The sequence below is a fragment of the Rhipicephalus microplus genome, unplaced genomic scaffold (genome assembly GCF_043290135.1).
Source record: "Rhipicephalus microplus isolate Deutch F79 unplaced genomic scaffold, USDA_Rmic scaffold_13, whole genome shotgun sequence".
Lineage (NCBI taxonomy): Eukaryota > Metazoa > Arthropoda > Arachnida > Ixodida > Ixodidae > Rhipicephalus > Rhipicephalus microplus.
The window spans coordinates 28999687-29025066 of record NW_027464586.1 but is presented as its reverse complement, the minus strand read 5'-3'; the positions used below and the strand labels follow the sequence as shown (position 1 = coordinate 29025066).

The following is a 25380-nucleotide window of genomic DNA, read 5'->3' as shown; positions in this document are numbered from 1 at the left end:
ACAATATCAGCATCTTGATTGGCTCAGACGCTTACTGGAAGATTGCAATAGGAAGGATTGATCGCCTCAACCAGGAAATCACTGCGGTTGAAACATCTTTCGGGTGTACTGTGCAGGGAAGAACCTTGTACCATGCACGTATTGCAACTTGTGCCCTCCTCATGTCGACTAACATTTAGGGTAAGGAATTGGCTATGTGGCACTTCGACATGATCGATATTGCAAGCATGAGGCCAAGTAAAGTGGAAGACTATCCACACCTCGAAAGGCTTGAACGCTGGCTGAGCAGGCAAGCTGGTCGTTATGGAGTTCTCTTAATACTCCAGGAGCCTGGTTTCTCTACCGGGAGCGACAACCAAGAGCTTGCAGCACATCAACTGAAAATGCACCATAACCGATTTCAGGAACAAGTACTGCTGCAACAGTACGACAAAGTCATCAGAACCTACTTCAAGGATGGTCGTGCGGAAAAGGTCGAACAAGAGCAGATGTTCAGCCCAAAAGAAGAGCCCACCGACAGCCCTTCCACCAGCAACGGTGGCCCCATCGATCTTCTTGGCGGTGAAGCTAGAAGTCCGGTGTTTCTCGTAGTGCCTTTGCCAGTGAATCAAAAGTTTGGACATCAGGACAGTGTTCCACTCAGCTTGAAAAAACTGGATGATTGTGTGACAAAACAAGGCAATGGTGGCCTAAAAATGAAGGTGAAAACATTGCTTGTGCCCCTGAAAAGGTAGCTGAAGGTCCTGAAAAGGGAGCCGAAGCAGAACCAATACCATGTGAGCCAACCGTGGAAGCTTCTCATCAAGAATATTCATGCGGAGCCGTGAAAAAGCAAGATGCGCAAGGTTCGAGGCACAGCATGAAACGTCACAGCAGCTTTTGGGCCCTTCATGGAGAAGACTCCAAAATGCTGCCGTACACAGTCTACAGGAGAACCTGAGTGTGCAGTACAGCTGCAACAGCGCACTGAGATGGAAACGACAGAGATGGAAGTGTGCGCCTCATTTACGTGTTGTGATTAGCAGGCTTCATCTCAGGTTGGTGTCAGAAATGCTGACTTTACAAGAACACCTGCCCGAATGACGTAACTGCATCATGGATGAGACGACGCGGTCGGAGACTGCTCCGTGCGTTTGGCAACTGACCACGTGCTGAACCAGCCGGGACATACTATGTGCCGCATGTACAACTGAGTACATACCTACATGTACAACTGAGTTTTACATGTAAGGGGCAGCATAGATTGTGCCATGCATTCCCTCTGTCTCAAAGGATGTTGAAAATAAAGAAGTGGGGCGTGGGCTTTAGGAGAGGTGCGACAGGCGTCGAGAAAGAGAAGAAGGAAGCAGGAATGCGGAGTTAGCCCTAATAAAGTAAAGGTCGTCCAGTGCCACGACCACGGGTACTTGTTCCTAACAGTGCGTAAACGACTATAAAATGACGCATTATAGACTGCGTCAATGTGTACACGGAATGAAACAACAGTTACAAAGTACTCTAAGGTGCTGTCACCAAGAAGACCTTTTTTTTTTGTCACTGAGAGCTAGTGAATCGTAACGAATCCACTTAACAACTGTGGGATCTCGCGAAGGCGAGACACACTCTGGAAACGAAAGGGCATAGAAGATGCAGTCGGGCAAACCAAACATTGTGTACTATTCAACCACATTTACAAAACGACAGCGTCACCAGCCGAGTCAAATACGTCACTATTGACATGCTCACAAAAATCTCATAAATATTTCAATATACTCAAATATGACAACACAAGGTAACGTGAAGATGCTGTCGCCGATGTTCAACTCACTGCGAGGGATTCAGAGAACACTACCTGGGGTTGTCGTATCCCGCGCATCCCATCAGGAGACGACCATCCACGCCAGCCGCCAAGAGAGACTCCCGGATCTTTAGTTTGCAGTCACCTAGCCTCGCTGGAGGGCAGAACTGCTGGCGCTACTGCGCCAATCATGATGAGGATAGTGAACCCATGCGAGCGCTGCGACACCTACTGCTCAGTGATTAAATAAATGCGACCTATCCATGAGACACGTGTGCCATGAGGCACAAACGTCTTTACAGGGGGTGATAGGAACCTCACATACCCAAATATGCAATCACCTCAGGCTCAGTGATGACTTTGCAATCCAGCTGCATACTGCCACAGGATCCAGTAGTGCAAAAATTAAATGAGGTTTTAGAGCCGCAGTTCCGACAACGAACTACCGGTGCAACTTCTTTCGTTATTGTGGTGTTCTCATCCCAAGGCTCCGCCAGGTTTGCCCACTACACTGCTTTCTACACCAAAGTGAGAGGTTGTGCATGACTAGTTTGCACACCCATTCAGCCTATTTCAGTAGGGCATTTCTCTGGCAAGATGGCATTCCGATTCACATAGCTTCCCGAGTTCTTGGGAGCGGGAATCGCAACCCTTACTGGGCTTGTAAGAATATTCGAACAGGTATTACAGTATTTGAATTGCTTCCATTTGAATTTAGATTACTGGAAATTGCAAAGCATTCAAAATGAACAAACAAATGTATGTGATATAACCCCTGTAAAGGGGGTTTGACTGCAGTTAAGGGGTGCTAGGGTGTGAAAACACTTGTCCAGAGAAAATATACTGTGCCATGAAGTAGCAATTAAAGGTTAAATGAACATAGTATTCACACATCGCCTTGTCATTTTTTTTTTTTGCTTTAAAATCTTGGTCTACTCGCTTATTTGCTCCATGTACTGGTAATTTTAAAACGTATCATGTTGTACGGATTATCACTTGCATTCTACCAAAAATGAAATATTGCTACTATTCAAAGTTGTGCCCACTTCTTTTGAACCAAGAATAATGTCATTTGCTCAGGCCTTGTCCCAATTAAAGAGAAATATTGTGCAGGCTAGTTGGGCTAGGACAACTATGCCAATTTTTCTGTGTAATACTCGAAATAGACAATACGAATTCAGTTCAAAGTTATTTTATTAAATCACTATTTTTTTAGAACCTAAAATTTACTGCTTGCCCTAGTCAAAACCTTATACTTGCCTTCTGGGCTATCTTCTTATTGTTACGGGATGATCTGTTTTAGTGATGTGAGAGGCTATAAACGTATGTATAAGTCACAGCATTTTCATCTTCTCTGCGTTACAAGCTTTTTTTTATTCAGTTGGCAAGTGAAATTATTTGACAGCTCTCTTGCAACTTAGATCAGTGATGCACACAAGAACGATAATGGAGCTGTGCGAATAGCAAGATTTTGGATGCAAATTGAATTTGAATAATAAAGTGTGAGTGCAAATCAAGGTAAGTAATTTTAGAATACAGTCGAACCCCTTTATAAGAGACACTGATGTGAGAGGCAAACGGGTATAAGAGACACCAACGTGCCCACAGTAAAATACGGGTTGACAAGAAAACTCATGCCAGGTACCCTGTTTATAACAGACATTTCATATAAGAGACAAGAATTGCTGCCCAGAACATGCCTCCTATAAAAAGGTTCAATTGTATTTCTCGAATATTTTTGTAGTACTTTGAAGTCAAATTACTGAAAAAAAGTTTCAGAGGATCCCTAAGCCAATTCTAAACTATGTTTAAAAGGAATTATAGCTTCACGACAGCACAACAGGATGCTGCCATATTAGGCTTGTAGGAAAGAGCATTTATCTCTCTTCTTATTCCCCTCTTCAGCTACGTCCTCCAGTCAGACACAGATGTGCAAAAAGCTAGCGTTTACAACTTTATTTTGAGGCCGCTGATGCAGTGTCTACCTTGTTGTTCCACACGCATTGGCATGGTCCATTCACTTTGGAAGAGAGTCATCTGCTGCTTGCTCATTGTGGTGTCATGACTGTCTGCAGTACTTAGTAATGCATTTGCACTGGACGTCATGACATGGAACACGTTGCATGGAGAGCAAATGTTCTTACAGGTGCCCTGACCCGTTCTGGCTCGGATGAGAGTGCTCGCACCGAGTTGCTGCGTGGAGTCGAGCCCTTGGCCGGCTATACAGTACCGCGGGGGACTGAACACGCCTACTCGTCACCACCCAGGGGCCTCTTCGACGACGTCTGAGGGTTCTTCATGAGGTCAAAGGCTCTCCCCTCTAATCATTTCCTCAACCTAAAAGATAGTGACTTGTCAAGTTTTCAAGCAGCTAAAATGCTGAATTTTCTGAGCCTGATTTCATTCGTGTTAGCATTCAGAGAGCGGAGCTAGTCAGTACGTATTCATTCGCAAGGACAGAGCATGCACACATCAGACAAGTTGGCGTCTGTAGTGTCTTGAATTCTCTTTTGTGTCTGGCTTTGCACACACAGCCTTTAAAGGGCCAGTAAACAACCCAGAAGTCCAAAAATTGTTATGAAGAGAAATATGCACACTTTTGCTATGTCACCATGCTGCGGCAAAACTTTTGTGAATGTGTTGTATAATAAGAAAGTTACAGGGGTTAGAACATCCGTTTCAGCGGACTTCAAGTTTTTTCGATCCCTTGCAACCTTTTTCTGCCATAAGGATGAGAAAGATGAGCCCGTCGTTGTGATTCTGCCCATTTTGGGAACATGACATGGCAACAGCAATACTTCATATACTTCATCGGTGTGCAGCCTGCAACCGAGCAGGGCATCCCCAGCGTGAGTGCGTGTCATAGGGACATGGGGATATTAAGAAGCATCTATTCTCGAGCGGTAAAGTATGCGAGACGCCTCTTTATTTGGCAGGCTTTCTTTCTGGCAATACCGCTGCTTCCGGTAGTCGGGCTCTACGAAACGGCAGAGGGCAGTACAAGAAAATGAAGGCACAGCCGAAACTCTGTCAATTCTGGGCCAGGGTGCCGTTTGTAGTGCAAAGGAGCAATCAACGAGCTCTGTGGTACATAACGGTGAGCATGGGAAAGCTTTTGCTACTGCGCGCATACGAGGAGGATTGGTCTGCAGAAGGAAACAGACACAGGGAAAGTTTTTCCAAACGGAGAGTCTGCGTGGTGCGGAGCGCTGTAATACGTATTCGGAAAATGTGATCGCCGCAGTCTACTTTACGAATTGGCGAGCTTGTTTGCGGGGTGTAAGAAGTTAAGCCGGGGCCTGTTTACTAGCCCTTTAGAGGATTCTGCAGCATGACAGCAGATTTTTGCTGGTGCAAGTATGGTCATTTTTTTCGCTTGCTCTATTCAAGGAAATGACTCGTTGGTTTGTAGTGAAGGCAAATGCGAAAGCTCATTCCAAGCTCGTTATATTTGATAAAGCAGTGTCACCAGCCCCGAGATGGTGTGTTCGAGCTGTTCATTATGCCTTCCTGTGCCAGCTTTTGATTGCGCTGGTGTCTGGCATTTGTTAGTGGCACAGGCATTCATTCACCCACTCAAAAATAGGACGGTGTCCACCTTCTGTTGTACTGTTAAGCTGTTCTTTAGTAGCTTCATCTTTTGCTTATTGCTGTGCTTCGTGTTGATTAGTAGTCGACAACAAAGCCCCAGCTGAGGTTAGCTGTACCTCTTCTGAAACCAATGATCATGGGAAAATTCTGCACTGTACAGTGGAGATGAAAAATCAAAAAACCGCAGGAAGAGGAAGATGTAAACTTGTAATGAAAAAGTCTAATGAAGGCTTGTGTGCATGAACTGACGTTTCAACAACTGTGTTATTCAAGGCTAGAACTGAATATCATCTCCACTAGGTATAACTGAGTTTTCAAGATGTTTGCAGATCAAGTTCTTTGATTTGAACCGTTCTAGCATCGAAGAAGACAATTCCAGTTGTTGAAGTGTAGGCTCGAGCCTGTTCGCAGATATTTCTCATACCATGCAGTGAAAAGGTTTTCTTGCCATGGACGGTGTTTTGAAGAACCTATGGTGGAATTTGTTTTTACTACTGATTTACCTGTCACAGCAGTGGTTCAGGTCAGGTCTTTCACTTTGCCATTTTAATGAGAGTGCTCGTTTTGAGGCACCTCCAACAGGGCCACTTTGTAGCACCAGCATTTGAAGAGGATAGAAAAAGTAGGCCAAATAACACAAGTAATGCATTGTGCAATGGTGTCTTTGTGGTTAGTGTTGTCTGAAAGAACGTATGAACCAGTCGTGCGTGACTTCGGCTGTGAGCAGGAGGTGACATTGATTGTCTGTTATTGAGGGTAGGCACAATTTTGAGTCTCTAGACATTGTTGTGTGGCAGCCTCACATGCTACAAAGTGATTCCGACATGGCGGTTAGGGAATGTCCACATTATTGTCCTCTGGACAGTCTGTTCTTGTCTCTTGTGATTGACTTTTTTCTCTGCGTGCTGTCAAACTTGCAATTTTTTTTATTGTATTGACTGCTCTGTTGTAAAACTACACACAGCTCTTTTAAATGCTTGTATAATGATTAGTGAGATCATCATTCGTAAAGATACTATATTTATTTGAATATAATGTGCTCTTCAATCTAAAGCTCACCAAATTTTTGTGGTTTTGAAATAAATATGCATTGGAATGTTTTTTTTTATGAAGTTAAAGAAAGAAAACACTATGTTGATGATTAAAAGGAAGAATGGACAAGCACAATTCAACTTCACGGAATGGGAAATTTCTAGTACATTCAAATACAGTTGATCCCGGATATATTGAACTTGAAGGGAATCGCGAGATAGTTAAATATATTGATAATTTGAAATACAAAATGTGCAATTGTAAGGCCTAAATTAAACCATTTCAGGACTCGGAAATCATTACAAACACTAGCATAATGATTCACTCACAGTATAATGAAAAACAATATGTGAACTGCAAGTTGACGCACTTTTTTCGCATGGAAACAGTCCATAAACTTGTCCTGCTTCTTGCACGCTGCCCCGCCCGGGTGGTCTAGTGGCTAAGGTACTCAGCTGCTGACCCGCAGGTTGCGGGATCGTATCCCGGCTGCAGTGGCTGCATTTTCCAGGCGAAAATACTGCAGGGCCGTGTGCTCAGATTTGGGTGCACGTCAAAAAATCCCAGGTGATGAAAATTTCTGTAGTCCACCACAACGGCGTTTCTCATAGTCATATCGTGGTTTCGCGAGGTTAAACCCCACATATCACTCAATCAATTCTTGCACGCCATTAAGATCCAGTCATCCTTAATATCATTGAAGCTTTTCAAATAAGTGAATTCAGTTCCTTCGTCCTTAACAACGTTGATTGACACAGAACACCAATGCAAGCTTTGCAGTGCGGCAAAATGTTGGTTAGCGACGGCAGCAAAGGGGTTGGCAAATTCATAACTGGGAGATGATTTAGACTTCGACCAGAAGTTTTGAAGAAACCCGACATTTGGGAACTGACTTGGTTCCTTCCTTCCACAAGAGTGACTGCAGAGGCTACGTAGCAGCGGCATCTTCAAAGCACTCACGGAGTGGCTAATGACCCCCCCCCTCTCTCTCTCGTTTTGCCAAGGAGTGCAGTCCGTGTGAATACACTGGGGGAAGGGTTCGGAGAGAGCGGTTGATATTATGGGCTGTCCTCTGTATGTGCCACAACTCGAGTAAGAACCTTCTCCTCCAGTACGGCTCGCTTTCAAGGATTGCCATCGCTTCGAAATTTATTTTGTGATCCAACGTCTCAGCATGTTCGGCGAGTGCGCTACGCTCTTTGTAGAACTTCCGCACATCGTTGGCGTGTTGATTCAGTCGTTCCGGTAGGTTTTTCGTCTCGCCGATATATGACGAGGGGCACTCGGCGCACGGAATTTTGTAAACGACACCGGGGCTGCTGTCTATTATTGGCTGGTCTTTCGGGTGGGGGAGTAGGCGGCCCAGCGTACACGCAGGCACGTGCGCGATGCGAACCCCTTCCTTCCTGAAGATCCACGCCAACATCTCGCTGGTTCTCTGAACATATGGAACCGGTACGCGTTTCGGGGGGCTGCCAATTAAGGTTGATTGCGATTTTCGTATCCTCTGTTGCTCTGCGCGGTGGGTGGTGACTTGAAGTTTTTTTTTTGCGCATCCGTTTTTTCTGAGGTCAGCAATTATGTGGGCCTCGTCTTTCTTTCGCTCGGTGTAATTAGAGCATAAGTTCCTAGCTCTCACGAGTAGCGTGGTCACAACCGAGGCCTTGTGGCAGGCGGGGTGGGAAGAATCGAATCGAAGGTAGCGGCCAGTGTGTGTTGGCTTCCTATAAACAGAGAACTCCAGGCCGTTGCGCTTTCTTGCCACCTTGACGTCAAGAAAGGGCAGGCAGTAATAGCTTTCACACTCAGTCGTGAATTGTATGGCTGGGTGCGCAGAATGTAGGTGTTGTCTGAAGTTTTCAACTTCAGCCGTCTTAATGACGCAAAAGCGATCGTCCATATAACACAGAAAAAGCTTGGGTCGCGAGGAGAAAGAGCTGAGTGCTTTCTCTTCTATGTACTCCATGGTCAGGTTTGCCATCGAGACAGAGATGGAAGCTCCCATAGCGGTTCCAGAACAGTGGTTCCCAAGACGTGAGCTAGTGGCATGTCATGCTTGAAGCTACGACTCAAATGGCCACTCATCACATATGGCTGCAAGCACACACACACAAATGAGCTCCACTCAGAGAACTGCAGCACAGCCGCCTTTCACCTGTGAAGGACGTTTCTGTGATTCCATTATGACTGTTCATGCCAAAGAGACAGGGCGTGCAAACTTCTTTCTTGTGTCTGTCTTGTTAGAATGAGCCAGCTATCTGAGCCCTCCGTTATTCGTAAATGCTTTTTCTCAGCAATGTCAGAGTCCATGGAAAAATCAGCCAGAACATTTCCTAACTCAAACCAGCTGCACAGACGAGTCACTGTGAGAATGTCAACTATCTGAAGCACTCCAGAATCACTCGACGTCGCAGACGTGAGTATGCCCTCTTGGATGAGACACTTATGTGAATTCTCTGCAGGAGGGACAATGGAAGCCGTGTGCAGAGCTGACATTTTTTTGAGGTGGTGACCACATGTAATGTAATGTGACATCAGCAGGCAACAAAATGCTTTCTTTTGGCATTTATCGTTATTGTGTGATAGTAATGACAGCATAGTAGACCTCCCTGACTGGAGGCTCTTGTCAGTGCAGCAAATTTGTAGCCGTTTCAACTCTTCAGGTAATGTTGGACTCGTTTTATTTGGGAATAAGTGTTCATTATTTTCAAGTGAATACAGTAGTTGTCATTGTTCTATGTTGATCTACATCATTTTCTAGTCAAGTAGTAAACATATGGGGAAAATGAGTAATAGATACTTCGTGATATCGCGTGTGTGATGATTGGCATGGCATGTAATGGTGGCGATTTCATTGTCTTTCGGTTTGCATGGCATGCATTGCAAAAGGTGAGTCGCTTTCAGAGGCGATCATTGATGCAATGCTTAGAGCTCACAGAGATGCCATCCCACAAGGGCCTCTCATCTTTTTTTCCTTGGTTGGCTCTTCTGTGTGAGGCACTCACTTTGCAGGAGGCTGTCGCACATGCACGATGGCATCTTCTAGTTGTATTTCCATTCAAGAGCCCCTGAGCAACCTTTTTCTCATCTTTCAGAACGGCCTACCACAAGTACTTCAATGACGAGATTTCTTTCTGATGGCCTGCCACTGGTCTAAGTTGTGCCTCCATCGCTGCTTAGCAATCTTTTTTCTCACCAGTTTATAAAACAGAGGGCACATACAGGGGCCAACGTTTCGAGCGGCGCACTCGTCTTCTTTATGGCTACAACTGATTTCTTCAGCGCTTGTGTGCCCCCTCCTTCAATCCAAACAAAGAAGGAGTGGACGATTGCGGAAATGGTTATAGTTTGGGAGTGGCCAGCATGCCAGATTAGGACCTGCATCAACAACAATGAGTACATTTTAAAACCTGGAAGCTCAACATGAACGAGGACAGAAAGGAACATGTATCTTTCAATTTTCATTCCGGGCCTCATCGATATTGCGCTTCGAAGTTATAGGACTATGGCCCAGCAAGGCATGTTTTTAAGATATCTACATTCATCACTTAAGCAACCCAAAGGAAACATCAGTTGCAAGAAATCACTTGCACGACACACTAAACAAGGCCTACAAGTAAGCTTGCGAATAGGGCAGGAAATAAAGAAAAGCTAAAAGAGCCCCATTGCATAGCATAACCGAGCATAGCACAGCATATATCGAGAATATGCGCACCCCGACATAAGTAACGTGCTCCACAATAATTATCCAGTATATCACCCAGCAACAAGCTCCTTAGGTCCATATTGTGAAATGCTCCTTATGTCGATGCATTTTCAACAGTTAACTTTGAATTGGTTCTCCCGCTCGCCTCAGGTAGCAGTTGACTGCTGTCACCAAGGAAGTAGAAGATGAGAACTTTCATCTGCCAGCACCTTGAAGGAATGAGTGCTCTGGCACTATCTGGATAAACGTGTAATGCGTGTCACTTCCCCTTGTACATTGTATGAACGCATGGTTGATTTAAACGCACATAGTTGAGAAACTTTACCTGCATTGTTTGTGTTTCTGAGGGAAAGTGACGGGATAGGGTGGTAATTGGCTCTCACCTCCCTCCGTTTCTGCTTCCAGAATCTCCCGGATTCATATTCCTTGTACTTGGCAGGTATGCAGCAGTAAATGTGAAACCAATAGTAATGCCTCGTAAATTTTGGTTGTGCATTCTCTAGAGATGCCATCAAAACTGAGCCTCTGCTTGCAACTTTGGAGACATGGCATTGTGACACTAATTTTGCACACACCACAGTCATCAGTTGCCGACTAATGCTGCTGCTGCACATTGCTGTACTGCTGCGGTACGTGTGGGTGTTTCTATCTCACAGTGCTTTATCTTACTCTGTTGGCTCTGTTAGATCAATGATGGTTGCATTGTTTGCTATTTGTCAAAAGTCTGTTGTTTCTTTCTATGTTTTTGTACTTTTGCAGGTATTTGTGCCATACAATATTTCGTCACTATCATTGTACTGTTTCAAGCAGGAATTATCAACATTATTTGGTGAACTTTTCAATGTTGTGAGCAAGGTACATAACAGTAGTTCCGTGTATAAGTGAACTGATATGCTGGCATGCACTATTGTTGAGGGCTAGCTGTTGCCTGCAAACCATTTAAAAAGCTGTGTAGCTCAGTTGTTATGTAGGTAGAATTGTTTATTACATGCGGTTTTAATTATATTATCTTTTTAAGCTGGTGTCTCTCTTGAAGTGTGTCAGATGCGGATGATTGTGGCAACAAGCTCTCTAGGAAAATCTCCCATGTTCACGAGGTGCTTGCAGTAATGAGTGTAGTAGCACCAATTGTGAAATGAGTGTGCTCCACCGTATTTATTTGTGATTTGAATATGTGTTACTTTGATGATTAAATGTGGTTAAGTGTAAGGCTTGTCTTTTGTGCTAGCTGTTGCCTGCAAACCATTTAAAAAGCTGTGTAGCTCAGTTGTTATGTAGGTAGAATTGTTTATTACATGCGGTTTTAATTATATTATCTTTTTAAGCTGGTGTCTCTCTTGAAGTGTGTCAGATGCGGATGATTGTGGCAACAAGCTCTCTAGGAAAATCTCCCATGTTCACGAGGTGCTTGCAGTAATGAGTGTAGTAGCACCAATTGTGAAATGAGTGTGCTCCACCGTATTTATTTGTGATTTGAATATGTGTTACTTTGATGATTAAATGTGGTTAAGTGTAAGGCTTGTCTTTTGTGTCATTAATATAAGCCTGGTTGGGCGAACCGGTTTCGAAAGATGAATGTGGGATTGCATTGAAAAGACAAGGGCGAATGCTTATGGCGAAGAACACATAGCACTGCTAGGTTTGCAGTGAAATACCAACTAGCCTACTTGCTTGAAATACCAACTTGGTTACTTTATGCAGGGCGGAATAGCTGCACCATTTCTGCCATCGGGCACATGACTTGTTTACCTGCGCCATCCTGTGCCAAACCATCCCCGATGCGCCAAGCTTGCTGCTCAACGCCACACTGCGACGCAGCACCCGAATTTAGCTGCAGGGTGCCCCGTGTTTTCATTCACCATTTTTCATTGAAAAAAAAAAAGTAAAGGAGCATTGGCAGGTCCTCCGTTCTTGCTTTCGATGGCCGTTCAAATACATGCTTCTCAAAGGGAGCCGTTGGTCAGAGACATGATGGCTAGCGCCGCCGCTCTCCCTCGGAGATGCAATATACGTGTTTCCCACTCCAATGTCAAACGTCTGTCAGGGATGAGGCAATGGAATATATAAGAACAAGGATGACAGAAAAATTTAAACACTAAGGAACCGCTGCATGCACCATACCGAATGAAAATGAACCAATTAGCGCAGTGGCTCTACTGGGACAATGAAAGTGGGAAAGGGAGGAGAGTTTCTAATAGCACATCAACAGGCCCTGACGGCATTCCAGTTATGCTAATAAAAAAACTAGGACCAAACACTAAGAACACATTAATAAGAGAGGCAGCAAGCAAAGCAGTAATGGGTGGTGAAGCTCCCAATTGGTGGAAACTAAGCAGGATGAGCATGATCTATAAAGGAAAGGGGTACAAAGCCGATATAAATAACTACCGTCTGATAACAGTGACATCAGTAGTTTACAGGCTGGTGATGCAGATAGTTAAGGAAGGACTACAAACGTGGGTGGAGAATGAGGGTGTGCTGGGAGAACTACAAAATGGTTTCCATAAATGAAGGAGGTTGGAGGACAATCTGTTTTAATTGATGCAGTGTATTGAATTAGCGGGAAAAGAACACAGGTACCTGTGGGTAATTGATGCAGTGTATTGAATTAGCGGAAAAAGAACACAGGTACCTGTGGGTGGCATGTCTAGATATCAAGGGAGCTTACGATAGTGTGATTCAAAAAGACTTGTGGGGAATACTGGGCACATAAATGTGGAAGATGGAATAACTAATCTTCTAAAAGATATATATATAAGTAACAAGGTAGTTATCAAATTAAAGGAACACGTATCTGAACCTGTAGAGATACAACGGAGGCTTCGACATGGATGTCCTTTGTCACCTTCGTTATTTATGCTGTATCTCCAGGGACTAGAAGCCAAATTAGAGGGGAGTAAACTCGGCTTGTCTCTCTTTTGCCAAGCAAGGAAAACACATTGAACAGTCATTACCAGAATTGATGTATGCAGATGATATAGTATTAATAGCTGACAACAAAGAACATCTGGAGGGATTAATAACAGCTGCAGTAATGAGGAAGATAAGTTAAATTATGTTCAGTCTGGAAAATTCGCATTCATGTTTTTTAATGATAATGAAGGCAATGAGCATAAGATACAGGAAGTAATGCTACAAGCAATGGGTAAATATTTGGGCGTATGGATAAACAATGGGGCTGAGTACCTAAGGGAGCATGAAAGATATGTAATGACTAAGGGTAACAGAAATGCACCTGTAATGAAAAATAGGGCATTGTGGAACTACAATAGGTATGATGTTGTGAAGTGGATTTGGAAAGGTGTCATGGTCCTGGGTTCGGCAGTGCAGTCTTGTGCATGAGATCAGAAGTTAAGATTGGAAACTAAACAATGTGGCATAGGCAGACTTGCTTAAGGGGGCAGACTGCTCTTTGGGACCAAAAAGTGACAAAAATATTCATTTTTTAAAATTGACATATTTGGTTTTTGCAAGTATTTTTCTATCTCTCTGCAAATTTTCACGCACCAAGAAGTAGTAATTTTTTTGTAATGTCATTTTAACTGTCCAGATTCTTGGTGCTGTTAACATGCAGAACCTGCAAAAAAAATGGGGAACCGACTTTGAGGCTTCTTTATAATTTGCCAGCCCCTTTGTCTAAAGCTCTACTACAAATTTATGAGCGCCTTCGTGAGGATTGCTAAACATGCGCACCATGATCGTTGCTTTTTGAAGAAACTGTGCGTTTTCAGTTTTTTCCATTTTTCTCAAAAACGTAAATTTGTAACTATTCAATTTTGAGGCCTCAATATCTCTGCAGCTAGAGCAGGTACAGCAATATTTCTATTTGCAGTGGAAACCTGTATGTGTGTAGAATGCAAGTATGGGAGCAAAATTTAGAGCACATGCCTGTTTAATTAATTACTAATCAAAATTGTAACACAATTCCAACTACTTTTGAAAATGTATAGTTCATTTTGCTGCAAAATAACCAATAAAGGTCTAAAAACAAAAAACTCTTCCATACTTTCACTCTATAGTCGTTAGTCTATGTTGGCATATCCTAAATATCACTTTTAATTAAGCACTTTTTTTTCTATGGTGGCCTTAAACAATAGGGAGTGAACATAAGTTATCTCAGCAACAAAGTGAGTTACAGGAAAACTAATTACATATTTGAAATCAGCAGAAAAAACTGTATAACCCTGTGCAGTTTTATCAAAATCACTGAAGAAATAAACAAAAAATGTCTAAGACCAGTCTGCCCCCTTAAGGGGAGATGCTACTCGAAGACATTTTTTCCTTAATATTCACCCTAGAGCAATGAAACTTGAGCTGTTTGTGGAACTTTTTATGCCGATTTCAAATATATAATTAGTTTTCTTGCAAGTTACACACTTTTAGCTCTGTAACATGACAAAGTGAAAACCTTAACCTTTTTGCCCCCCCCCCCCCTCTTTCATCCCTAAAATTCTGTAATTTCTTGCCATTCATAATTTATAATGCTTCAAATAAAGTGTAGAGTGCGAATAACTAATTAGAAAGCACATACAAAATATGTAGTACGTGTGAAACATAATAGACGTAAAAAGTCCATATTTCACCTTCTCTAGTAAAGATATGCATACAATTTTTTTACTATACCATAAAATATTGAAATTTAAACCAGATAATTGCATTCGTCATACTTTGAAAAAAATTTGGGCAAAATTTCATGCAGATCACAGTACTAGAAGCGCCCGAAAAAGGAGGGGCACATTGGAAAAAATGGCAAAATTTGTGTTTTGAGAAAAACTAGTTTTAAAGTTAAAATTGAGTTTTTATTTATGAAAGATATTATTAAATCAGATGAAATTTGCACACCAAAAAGAACAATCCTTCTTGTAGTGGCCACTGCGACTAAAATACGCCAGCACCGTGAGTTTGTCCTTCTCGGCATTTTCGAGCAGACTCCTCACAGACATTTCGCTCACAGACAGGGCCATGAAACGCTTGCCGAACTTCCGCTCCATCTCGCATAGCCTTGTGCCAACTGCAAGCTAGGAAGTTCGACAGGACTGCGAAATCCAAACTAATTCCAGTGTTGTGCCATTTTGCAGCCATGTTTGTGCCACATACCGTTGTACATAATGGCAATGTCGTCCCTGCTAAGTTCTCTCACTGTGAGCTCTTTCGACCTCTCAAGATTGGCGCTGGTGTCATCCATTGCCGTATCACGAACTTTCCAGCTGACGGGTGTGAACGACTTTGATGCATTGGCTTTTGCAAGCCAACAACTGCCGCAAATTGGACCAGCGGCTCGTAGCCTATTCCTACAGAGCTCGCCGCACAACGGCTTTCACTTGCGAGCAATGCCTTTTTTCATTCATAACGGAGATAATTACACGAGAAAAGCATTGTTCAGCTGCGCTGCTCGACATGACATGGACCCTGCAAATAGGTTTCACAGCACATACAGGCGCGCAGCGGCCAATGGCGGTCCCCGATTCGTACCATGTGATAAGCCAGTCGCGGCACTCGAAAAACGCACAGAACAGTGATTCTTTTTATTATTTCTTGCGCTGCATCAGCGAGAGAAACTATTGTTATGTGAAGAGTGAGGCTCGACTCTTCGATTCATGCGATCAACAATGGCTAGCGGCGGCGCATTATCGGCGGCAAGGTGCTCGAAGACTGCACACTTTCGACCTTTTAACAGGCACTTTGTGCTCTTTAGATGAAGTTTTAAAGCATTTCCAGTTAAGTCTCGACCTGTATTATTTTTTTCATAACAGTAGAGGTACTAATATTATCAAAACAGGTGAAAATAAAAAATCGGTAACTTTTAAAAAAAGTAGACTTTTTTGACCCACATCTCCCCTTAAGGAGCACACAGGAATACCTTAAAACAGGGAATACAGGGTGGCATGAGATGGAAATTGTTCGAGTGCAAGGAAGCTAGCAGGAAGATAGAATTTGACAAGCGATTGAGAAAACTGGAAGAGGAGTGTTGGGCTAGGAAAGTTTTCAGCTTCTTGTACATGAATGTTGATACTAAATAGAGGAAGTGAATTCGAAAATTGTCAAGCAAGTGTTTCGACAACAGCAGAATACCAAGCCAAAAGGAAATATCGGTTAGGAAGAAGGTGAAGGAATAAAAGAGAGACATGTGGAAGATTGGAGTGCTTACGAAATCATCACTGGAGACCTACCGAACTTTCAAGCAGGACATTGTAAAAGATCTACGATAATTCTCGGGGTAGTTCTCTGCTGGTCGAGGCCAGAACTGGAGTATTGCGAACCAAGACGTACTGAGCCAAATACGAAGGCACCGACACGTTATGTAGTGCGTGTGCAGAGGAGGAGGAAACGACTGAACATTTGGTAATGTTCTGCAAAGGGCTTCACCCTACAGTTCAAGATATTAACGCGTAATTTTTCAAATCATTGGGTTTTAGGCACAGTGAAAGCAAAATAGACCTTAGACAGGTAGAAATAACCTGGAGGAGGCTGACTGATCAGTGGCTACTATCAAGGCGCGGGTTAGATTCAATCCTTCATCACATAGCGTTAGCACTTTACTTTATGGCTAGCCTGCGTGAGCCGCAGCCTGAACTAAAGGACAAAGCCGGATACATCCATCCATCTAGGTAAAACCTCGGGTCTAGAAAAATAATGACATTCTCGGCGCGTGCGTTTCCTCCTTGATTCATGCCCGCCTTCGGCGTGCGGGCTGCACTCGGCGGCATCTTTCGCCGGGGCTCCCACAAACTCGCCGCCGAATTCAGTGAAGGCGTGTTACTTCAGATATAGTACACTATACTTCGGACCACTTGAGCACTACGGTAGTGTATTGAATTCAGAAAAATTGGGATCACAAGATAGAGAATATAAAAATAAACGTTTGTTAGATTATTAGTTTATTCAGAAAGCTGAGTAAATGTTGCATGCATCTCTAAAAGCAGCTTCATGGATTCTTCCGTAACGCAGGTATTTTTTCTTCGCATAATATATAATTTTGCTTGTGGCAACTACTATAAAGTGAAACTTCGATTATACGACTTTCAGGGGACCACGCAAAATCGTCGTATAATACGGGCGTCGTATAATCGAAAAACCAAGAATATAGGCACTCACTAATGGTCGTTGTTGCCCCACAACAGTTGTCACAAAATGCGTAAGTCTGCGGCACAAATCTACGCTGCTCCGATGAAGGTAGATTAAATTACTTGAAAAAATGACAACCACGCATTTTATCAGAGGTCTGAACAAATCTTTATTCTCACTTTTTAAGAAAATCTGATTTTTTTCTGCGAGTTTGCCCAGCCACGATGCATCAGCTTTCTTCGTTGTCGACGTAGCACAATACGTCCGCGTACGTCGGAACGGACGCACTAGCCTCTGCAGTGTCATTCATCTCTTCCTCGTCGGAAGTTCCTGCAGTGTCAGGACGCACAGTTTCGATAATGTCATCCAGCGACACTGCACCGCACACTGCAACGTCGTCGTCAGCACCAACATAGTCTGCAAAGGATCCAGGCAGCTCCAGGTTGCCAAACTCTGATTCGTCGTCAACAGGCACTGCAGCTTCACTGGTAGAACAAGCACCACTTCTATTAAAGCCGCATTGCCTGAAGCAGTTGACAATGGTTTCTGGCGTGATTGCGTCCGATGCACTTGCAATGTAGTACATTGCATCAAGCACAGAACTTCTTATCCAGCTGCTTGCAATCCATGCCCGCCATCCAACACTTCACCAGAAACTTCCGATATTTCTGCTTCATGCACTTGATGATGCCAGCGTCAAGTGGCTGCAGCTGGCTAGTGCAGTTGGGGGGCAGAAATGTAACTTTCACATTTCTCAAATGCGACGTATCTAATGGATGGCATGGTGCATTGTCAAGCAGAAGAAGAATCTTTCTGTTTTTAGCCCCCATTTTTGAGTCCAGCTGCTGCAGATATGTTGAAAACATAGCAGCCATCATCCAGGCTTTCCGGTTGCTTGAAGCATCGCGGCTTCGCAAACTTGCCGATCACGAGGGCAGGAAGATTTTCTGAGCAGTCTTCATTAGTGCAAAGTAATACAGTAAGACGCTCTTTGCTTCGCTTACCCCCGTGACAGCTCTCTTCTTTGAATGTTAATGTCTGCTCTGGCTGCATATTATAAAATAATCCAGTTTCGTCCGCGTTGAACACGTTGAACGGCTTGTATTGCCGTATCGATTCCGGCAGCAATGCAGTCCACTTTTCGACAGTGTCGGAGCTGACTGACGAGCTCTCTCCACAGCAGCGGCTGTACACAACTCCACTGCGTTTTTTAAAGCGATCCAACCAGCCATTGGAGGCTTTAAAGTCATCAATGCCGCAGCGCAATGCAACTGTCTCCGCCTTCTCCTTCAACATTGCGCCATCCAGGGCAATTTCTGAACTGCGGGCCTGACGCAACCACTCAACGAAGGCCGCCTCCATGGCAGCATATTTGCCACCTTTCGTGGCGTTCTTGTTCAGGCCGAACTTTGCCGCATTTAGTAGGATGCTGTCCTTCTTTGGGAGGATCGTTTTCAGCGAGGACTCAGAAATGTTCAGGTCGCGGGCAATGCTCGCCTTTGTTGCTCCGCTCCGCTTCTCCGCCTCCTCGATCATGCGAAGCTTTTCTTCAAGCGTCAGCGGTTTTCGGTTCCGCGACATTGCGAGACGCAGCACTCGCAACAAAGAATTCGAAAGCTTCCTCGCACACCAATGTCCGAATATGAAATTTTGCACGTAGACGCAGCAGCTGCGGCGCACAACCCACCTATGAGGAAACACGTGAAGGAATGGCTGAAAGGCAACAAAGCCACAGAACACCCACCTGTTCAGAAAACGGAAACTGTAACTTTGGGTTGTTGTACCAAAATAACATGCAAATACGTAGCAGCGGCGTACTGAACTGCAATACCGCGAGGCGAGATGGCGCTTGTAGTATTATCATCATCAATAAACAGACGCATTTTTTTGCGGCAGGTGGGGGGGCCCACGGCTGATTCGCGCTGCTTGCTTTCTTTGTTTGTTTTTTTTTCGTTGCCCAATCGCGTTTTGCGTCTGTAATTATCGCCAGGGGACCTAGCTGGCCTCGACTGGCAAAAACAACGTCAACCAAGTAAGGTTTGCATCGTTTATTGCGTGTCCAAGCCGGTACAATTAATGTATACGGTCAGGTCCGAACAAAACAAGTCATACATATCGGAAGCTTTCAACCGATGAGTAAAGACTCTTGAAAGCTAACAAGCATATGCATATAAGTGAACATCGAAATCGCTGAATGAACGTCGCTCTCATTGTGTTGCGGCACTCGAGTTTAATAGCGTGGCTTCAGGACAAGGGTCTGATTCTGCCGCCAGATGCGGCGCTTGCCCCCTAGTGTTGATATTGAAGCGAATGCATGATGTGGAATCGGGAAGAAAACTTGCACATAGCCGATAGATAGCTCGCGCAGTTAGAGCAATGTAGTTTTGCTAAATTCGTAAAATAAGCAATTGGGGATGCGTGCATTTCTGAATCTTTCTCGCTCTGCAATGCTACATTGAGTACTTCACAATTCTGCAATGTCGCGTCGTGTCGAAAGAGTAGGCACTAGTTTTAATACTCAGCCGTGAGCCCATATCATTGGTATTATGTATTTAGGGGATGGGCCTAGAAATATTTCAGGCTTGCTACATTTATTGTTAGAGTTAAGTTGCACAGTTACCACAGCTACAATTTCTCGTCGCAGGTAATGACTAGTCTGCTAAGTATGCAGCGAACATGTATGCTAAAGGGACACTTATGAGGTGTGTGCTTACAGATCGAAAAGGCCCAATTCTAAGAAAATAAGCGTCAGGTGTGCATTGTACAATTTTGTTGTCTGTACATCTTTGTTGGTACTCTTACATAACACTATCTCCTCAGCCCTGAGCACAATCTTTTTTTTTTGCATAGACATATCCATAGAACTTGAGTTCTCTCTCGCAAGCAAGTACTCCTGAAATCCATTGGTTGCACATGATGTGAATCTGTCCGAATACTGGATCAATAAAGGTCACATTTATTACACACTTGTTATTGTGTTTACTTTTTCAGTATACTTGTGCTTGAAAATGAAGTTGTTTTCTCCCTGCTACTCTTAGAGGTTAGGACTTAAAATACGTACTATCTTGCAGTAAGGCTGTAGATAAGTGAAGATCATGTATGTTTCAACGACCTGTGCGATTTCCTAGATTTTTTTCATGACCGTAGTGCACAGAATTTCACTACGCAGTGGAAGACACAACAGTTATGACAACTTAATTTAAACAGAAGCAGAGGTGCACAAAGAAATTTGGAACGTTTAAAAAAAAAAAACAGTACCACATGCAATGAACACAATCTTGCTCTTCATGCCAGCATTCACATCTTTGAGGAAGCTGTGCCGCAACTGCTCATCACTTTTATGATTTATTATTTTAAGAGCCCATTGAACATATGTGCAAAGCTAAAGCAATTGAGTGTAGTCTTATGAGCTTTGGTGCATCTTTTTGTAAACTTGTATGAGCTAAACACAGTTAAGACAAAACAGTTCTGGGTGTTGTTGGTAAACTGTTGCAAGTCACAACTAAATGTCGGAAAGCCTGTTAATGCCCATCACTCTGGGTGTGTTCATTATGTAGTGCAATTAATAATTTCCGACGATTCACATGTCAACTATGAAGTGATCGTGAGTCGTACAGTAGTGGGCAAATTTAGATTGATTCTGGCTTCCAGGGGCTCAAACAAATGACATTGTAGCCTCATAGGAGACAAGAATGCTTGTCGAAACATTTGCTTTGACCGCTTATGTTAACATATTTTTCATATTTTCAAGCTTCCATATTTTAAGGGTCAGTTTAGTTCACCTGCACCAATCCGAACTGGTTCACAGCTGTGCACAAGAAGTTCAGAACTTGTGCGGCAGGAGTTCAGCGGTGCGGCACCACAAGTGAATGACAAGGTGCCGACAAGGTGGAATCCTTATTTTTGTTCACTTAATTTAATGAGGTGCAAACATCTTGGCAAAACACGCCGCATTTATAGGGGTGGGTACAGCACCTACGTCTAATGCTATGTTGTTTGTTAAGCTGTGCGAGCGGCTGCACCAAACCAGCACCGTCAGAGCAGAAGATACAGGAAAGTCATGAAATAGTTTTGGTGCTGTACCTCTCCTGCGCTTTTTGAAATGAATGGCAAGATTTAGAAGATGCCATTGCTGCGCCAGTAAAAGGAATGGCGAGGTGCAGCACTTGGTAAATTGGATCATGTGGTGCAGGCGAATCGAACAAACACTTAAGCACACAAGCGTCTTAGCGCTTCACCCCCATCGAAATATGGCTACAGTGGCTGGGATCAAACAGTGTGTTGTTGAGCTCAGCAGCGCCGCACAATCTAACTAATAGTGTTACAGTTTCAACATTATTGAAGTGTAGATTGCATGCCACCGTAGGCAGGCAATGCTTGTAGTCAATCTAAAGCAGCTCTCCACGATATGCGCGGTAAAACATTCACAAAAACAGCATTACATGTGGGAGGTTAGAGATGACCTGTTGTAGTGGACATGCAGATGTTTCAACCTGCTTGCAGAGTGGACATTCGGGGGTAGTCACCCTGTCATTGCATGGCAGTCTGGAAAAGCAAGTAACATCACCAGATATCAATGCATGAAATCAATGCATAATCAATGCATGAAAAGTTCTAAAGTAAACAAATAAACTCAGGTAATTAGTAAACAGCAGTATTTTATGCATATATGTAGTGGTACCTCATAACACGTATATCACTCAGGGCTGCTTCTTCACGAGGCATGTCATGTAGCAGGTTCCTTGCCCATTGTACACATTTGCTTCCATGTCAGGTGGGCCAGGAGGCTGTGGCATAAAAAGAAGTATTTATCATTTATGTGACGCTTCCTTTGTCACACTATATCAAAACCAGATCCAAAATTATGTGATGTTTCTCAAACGCGACTGCAGTAAACTATTAACTAGTAGGTTTTTTGCCTTAATATATGGGCTAGCTAAGAAGACGCATGCGAGGCGACGGTGATTTATTTGCCTTCTTTTATCGCACAGCCTGGTTGGTGTTACCTGGTGATAGAATTTCAGAATTAACTATAGAGTCAGCGACTCGTTCCCACGTGAAGCCATGCACGTAACGCACGTTTTCCCGGTTACAGATTGAGACGTTCAACAATTTTAAAGTTTAATACTCCAATGCGCTGCCACCGGTGACGCCTACGCAGTCATTGACAAAAAAAACTACATATCTTGAAATAAACCAACTAGCCCCGCAAGCAACCATCCTTAAAAAAACTGAAGTGGTTTCTACTGACCGGCCCGGGCTTGCAACGGGTGTTCATCCAATCAAAGCTTCAACGGTCCCTTTGTTCCCCGAAAGTCGCTCAAATTCCCTTCGCGAAAGCATTTGAACGAGTTAAAATAAACAGAATGAGAAAGAATGTGTCGGTCGGCAGAGGCTCGAAATATTTACAGCGAAACGAAACAGTCCGAGACACATCCGAACGTACCGCAAGCCGTTACCTCACAGAACACCTAGTTACCTGCCGTCGCAACCGTTGGCCGCCACAAACTTTGAAATGAGGATAATGATGTCGATAGGCTGCTACTGACATCGAGTCAGCTGGAGCAAAAACTATTACAAAAAGTTGATGATGCAGCACATGTTTAAGAAAAACTACTCACTAGAAGAATAAAATGTTTTTTATGTGTAGTGGTACGCAAACATGTAGTATTTGATCAATTTAAAAGAAAACTTGGCCCCGACGAAGACGCCTCTACAAGAAAGTGCAATAGGGTGAGTGGCGAGAGAGTTTAGTACATCCACTCTAGGTGTTTGAAGCAGAAATGCGATGGATGGATGGATAGATTTGGCTGTACCTTTTAGATCGGGCGGTGGCTAGCGCCACCTAGCCGTAATACTTAATGAACCAAAAACTAGATTTATATTTTTTCCTTAAATAGTTAACTTGAGGATACGTACTTTGCAGTGAAGGGTTTAATTTTCACTCGTGCCTTGACTTTAGCAACCAATCAGATAACCTCCTTCTAGTTAAGTCTACCTGCTTAAAGTCTATTTTGCCCTCTCGGTCCCTAAACCCCAGTGCTTTGAAAAACTCAGCGCCATCATCCTGAACTGTAGGGTGAAGCCCTTTACAGAACATTATCAAGTGTTCGGCAGTTTCTTCTTCCTCTCCACACGCACTGCATACTGTGTCTACCCCTTCGTATTTGGCCCGATATGTCTTGGTTCGCAGTACTCCCGCCCTGGCCTCAAACAGTAGGGAACTACCCCGAGTATTATCATAGATCCTTTCCTTGGCAATTTCCTGCTTAAAGGTTCGATAGATCTCTAGTGCGGACTTCTTAATCATGCCCATTCTCTACATGTCAGTCTCCGTTTCCTTCACTTTCTTCTTATCCGATAGTTCTTTTTGGTTTGGCCACCTGCTGTTTTCTAAGTATTTTACCAGTCAATTTCCTGGTTCGCTTCCTTCATTTTGTATCGACATTCTTCATGTACAAGTAGCTGAAAACCTTCCCAGCCCAACGCTCCTCCCCCATTTCTATCAATCGCTTCTCAAATTTTATCTTGCTGCTAGCTTCCCTGCCCTCAAATGATGTCCATCTCATATCACCTTGTACTCCCTGATTTGGTGTATTCCCGTGAGCTCCTAAAGCAAGCCTACCTATTCCACGTTGCTTAATTTCTAATCTTGCTTGAACTTCTGATCTCATGCACAAGACCGCATTGCCGAACGTCAACCCAGGAACCATGACCCCTTTCCATATTCCTCTCACAACATCACACCTATTGTAATTCCACAGTGCCCTATTTTTCATCACTGCTGCATTCCCGTTACCTTTAGTCGTCACGTATATTCTCAGGTACTCGGTCCCATTGCTTATCCATACGCCCAGATATTTGTATTTATCTGTTATCTCTAGCGTGACCTCCTGTATTCTAAGCTCACTACCTTCGTTGTCATTGAAAATCATGACTGCTGATTTTTCCTTACTGAATCTAGAATCTAACCTATCTGCCTCATTACCGCAGATGTCCATCAATCTCGGCAAATCTTCCTTGTTGTTGGCCATTAGCACTATATCCTCTGCGTACATTAATGCTGGTAGTGCCTGATCAATAAGTTTTCCTTGTTTGAATAAAGAGAGGTTGAAGCCCAGTCCACTTCCGTCTAATTTTGCCTCTAATCCTTGTAGGTACATCATGAATAATAAGGGTGACAGGGGGCACCCCTGCCTAAGCCCCCGTTTTACCTCTGCAGGCTTGGATACCTGTTTTTCCCACTTCATAACTACCTTGTTACCTTTATAGATATCCTTTAAACGATTAGTGACTACATGTTCCACGCCTAGTGCGTCCAGTATTCCCCACAATTCCTCTTGAACCACGCTATCGTATGCTCCCTTGATATCCAAAAATTCTAGCCACAGGGGCCTGTGTTCCTTTTCTGCTATTTCTATGCACTGCGTCAGTGAGAACAGATTGTCTTCCAGCCTCCTGTGTCTCCGAAACCCATTGTCCAGTTCCCCCAGCACCCCCTCATCCTCTATTCATGCCTGCAGTCTTTCCTTTATAATCTGCATCGCCAGCCTGTAGACCACTGATGTAAGTGTTATGGGACGGTGGTTGTTTATGTCAGCTTTGTCCCCCTTTCCTTTATAGATCATGCTCATCCTGCTAAGTTCCCATCCATCGGGAACTTCACCATCGATTATTAGTTTGCTCACTGCCTCTCTCAAAGCCTGCTTAGACTTTGGACCTAATGTCTTTATCAGCATAATTGGAATGCCATCTGGGCCTGTTGATGTACTACTAGGAACCCTTTTCTCAGCCCTTTCCCCCTTTCCCACTCACGTTGTGAAAATAGAGCCATTGCACCACTTGGTTCGTCCTTGTCTATTGTGGTGCATAAAGCACTTTTTTGTTGAAATTTTTCTGTCACCCTTGTTCTTATATATTCAATAGCTTCGTCCCCTTCTAGCCTAGCACCTTGGGCTGTAGTTATAAACCTCTGCTCTAGGCTCGTCTCATTTCTTAGGGAGTTTAGATGGCTCCAAAATTTCGCAGCTGCATTTCTATCTTTTTTATGTACTTCTGCCAGCCACTGAGTTCCTTTTCTTCTAATCTTTTCATTGATCAGAAGGGATGCATCCCTTCTACAGCTTAGAAAGGTTTCCCATTTTCTTTCAACATCATCTGTCGGTTCACCCCGCTGCTTAGCATGTCTGTGTTCCCTAGAGGCTTCCTG

The 25380-nt window shown here is 43.6% G+C and overlaps 1 protein-coding gene and 1 long non-coding RNA gene across 7 annotated transcripts in view; one reads left to right on the top strand and one right to left on the bottom strand.

Annotated features, from left to right (window-relative positions):
- LOC119163014 (G-protein coupled receptor-associated protein LMBRD2B) overlaps window positions 1–12009 on the top strand; it is a 222277-nt gene extending 210268 nt beyond the window's left edge. For 5 of the 6 annotated variants that reach the window (XM_075882683.1, XM_075882682.1, XM_075882681.1 and 2 more), the window contains one exon: window positions 3924–11622. In XM_075882683.1, the coding sequence (XP_075738798.1) occupies window positions 3924–4066 (143 nt within the window). In that variant the 3' untranslated portion in view covers window positions 4067–11622. Of the gene's footprint in view, window positions 1–3923; window positions 11623–11807 lie in introns of those variants that run through there. The other variant, XM_075882680.1, reaches the window with a different exon arrangement.
- LOC142784050 (uncharacterized) overlaps window positions 1–23684 on the bottom strand; it is a 29330-nt gene extending 5646 nt beyond the window's left edge. The window contains exons 1-3 of the long non-coding RNA XR_012888579.1: window positions 21853–23684; window positions 21614–21716; window positions 1808–9778 (exon numbers count right to left, since the gene is read on the bottom strand). This is a non-coding gene — a long non-coding RNA (uncharacterized LOC142784050). The remainder of the gene's footprint in view (window positions 1–1807; window positions 9779–21613; window positions 21717–21852) is intronic.
- Between the last annotated feature and the right edge of the window lie 1696 nt (window positions 23685–25380).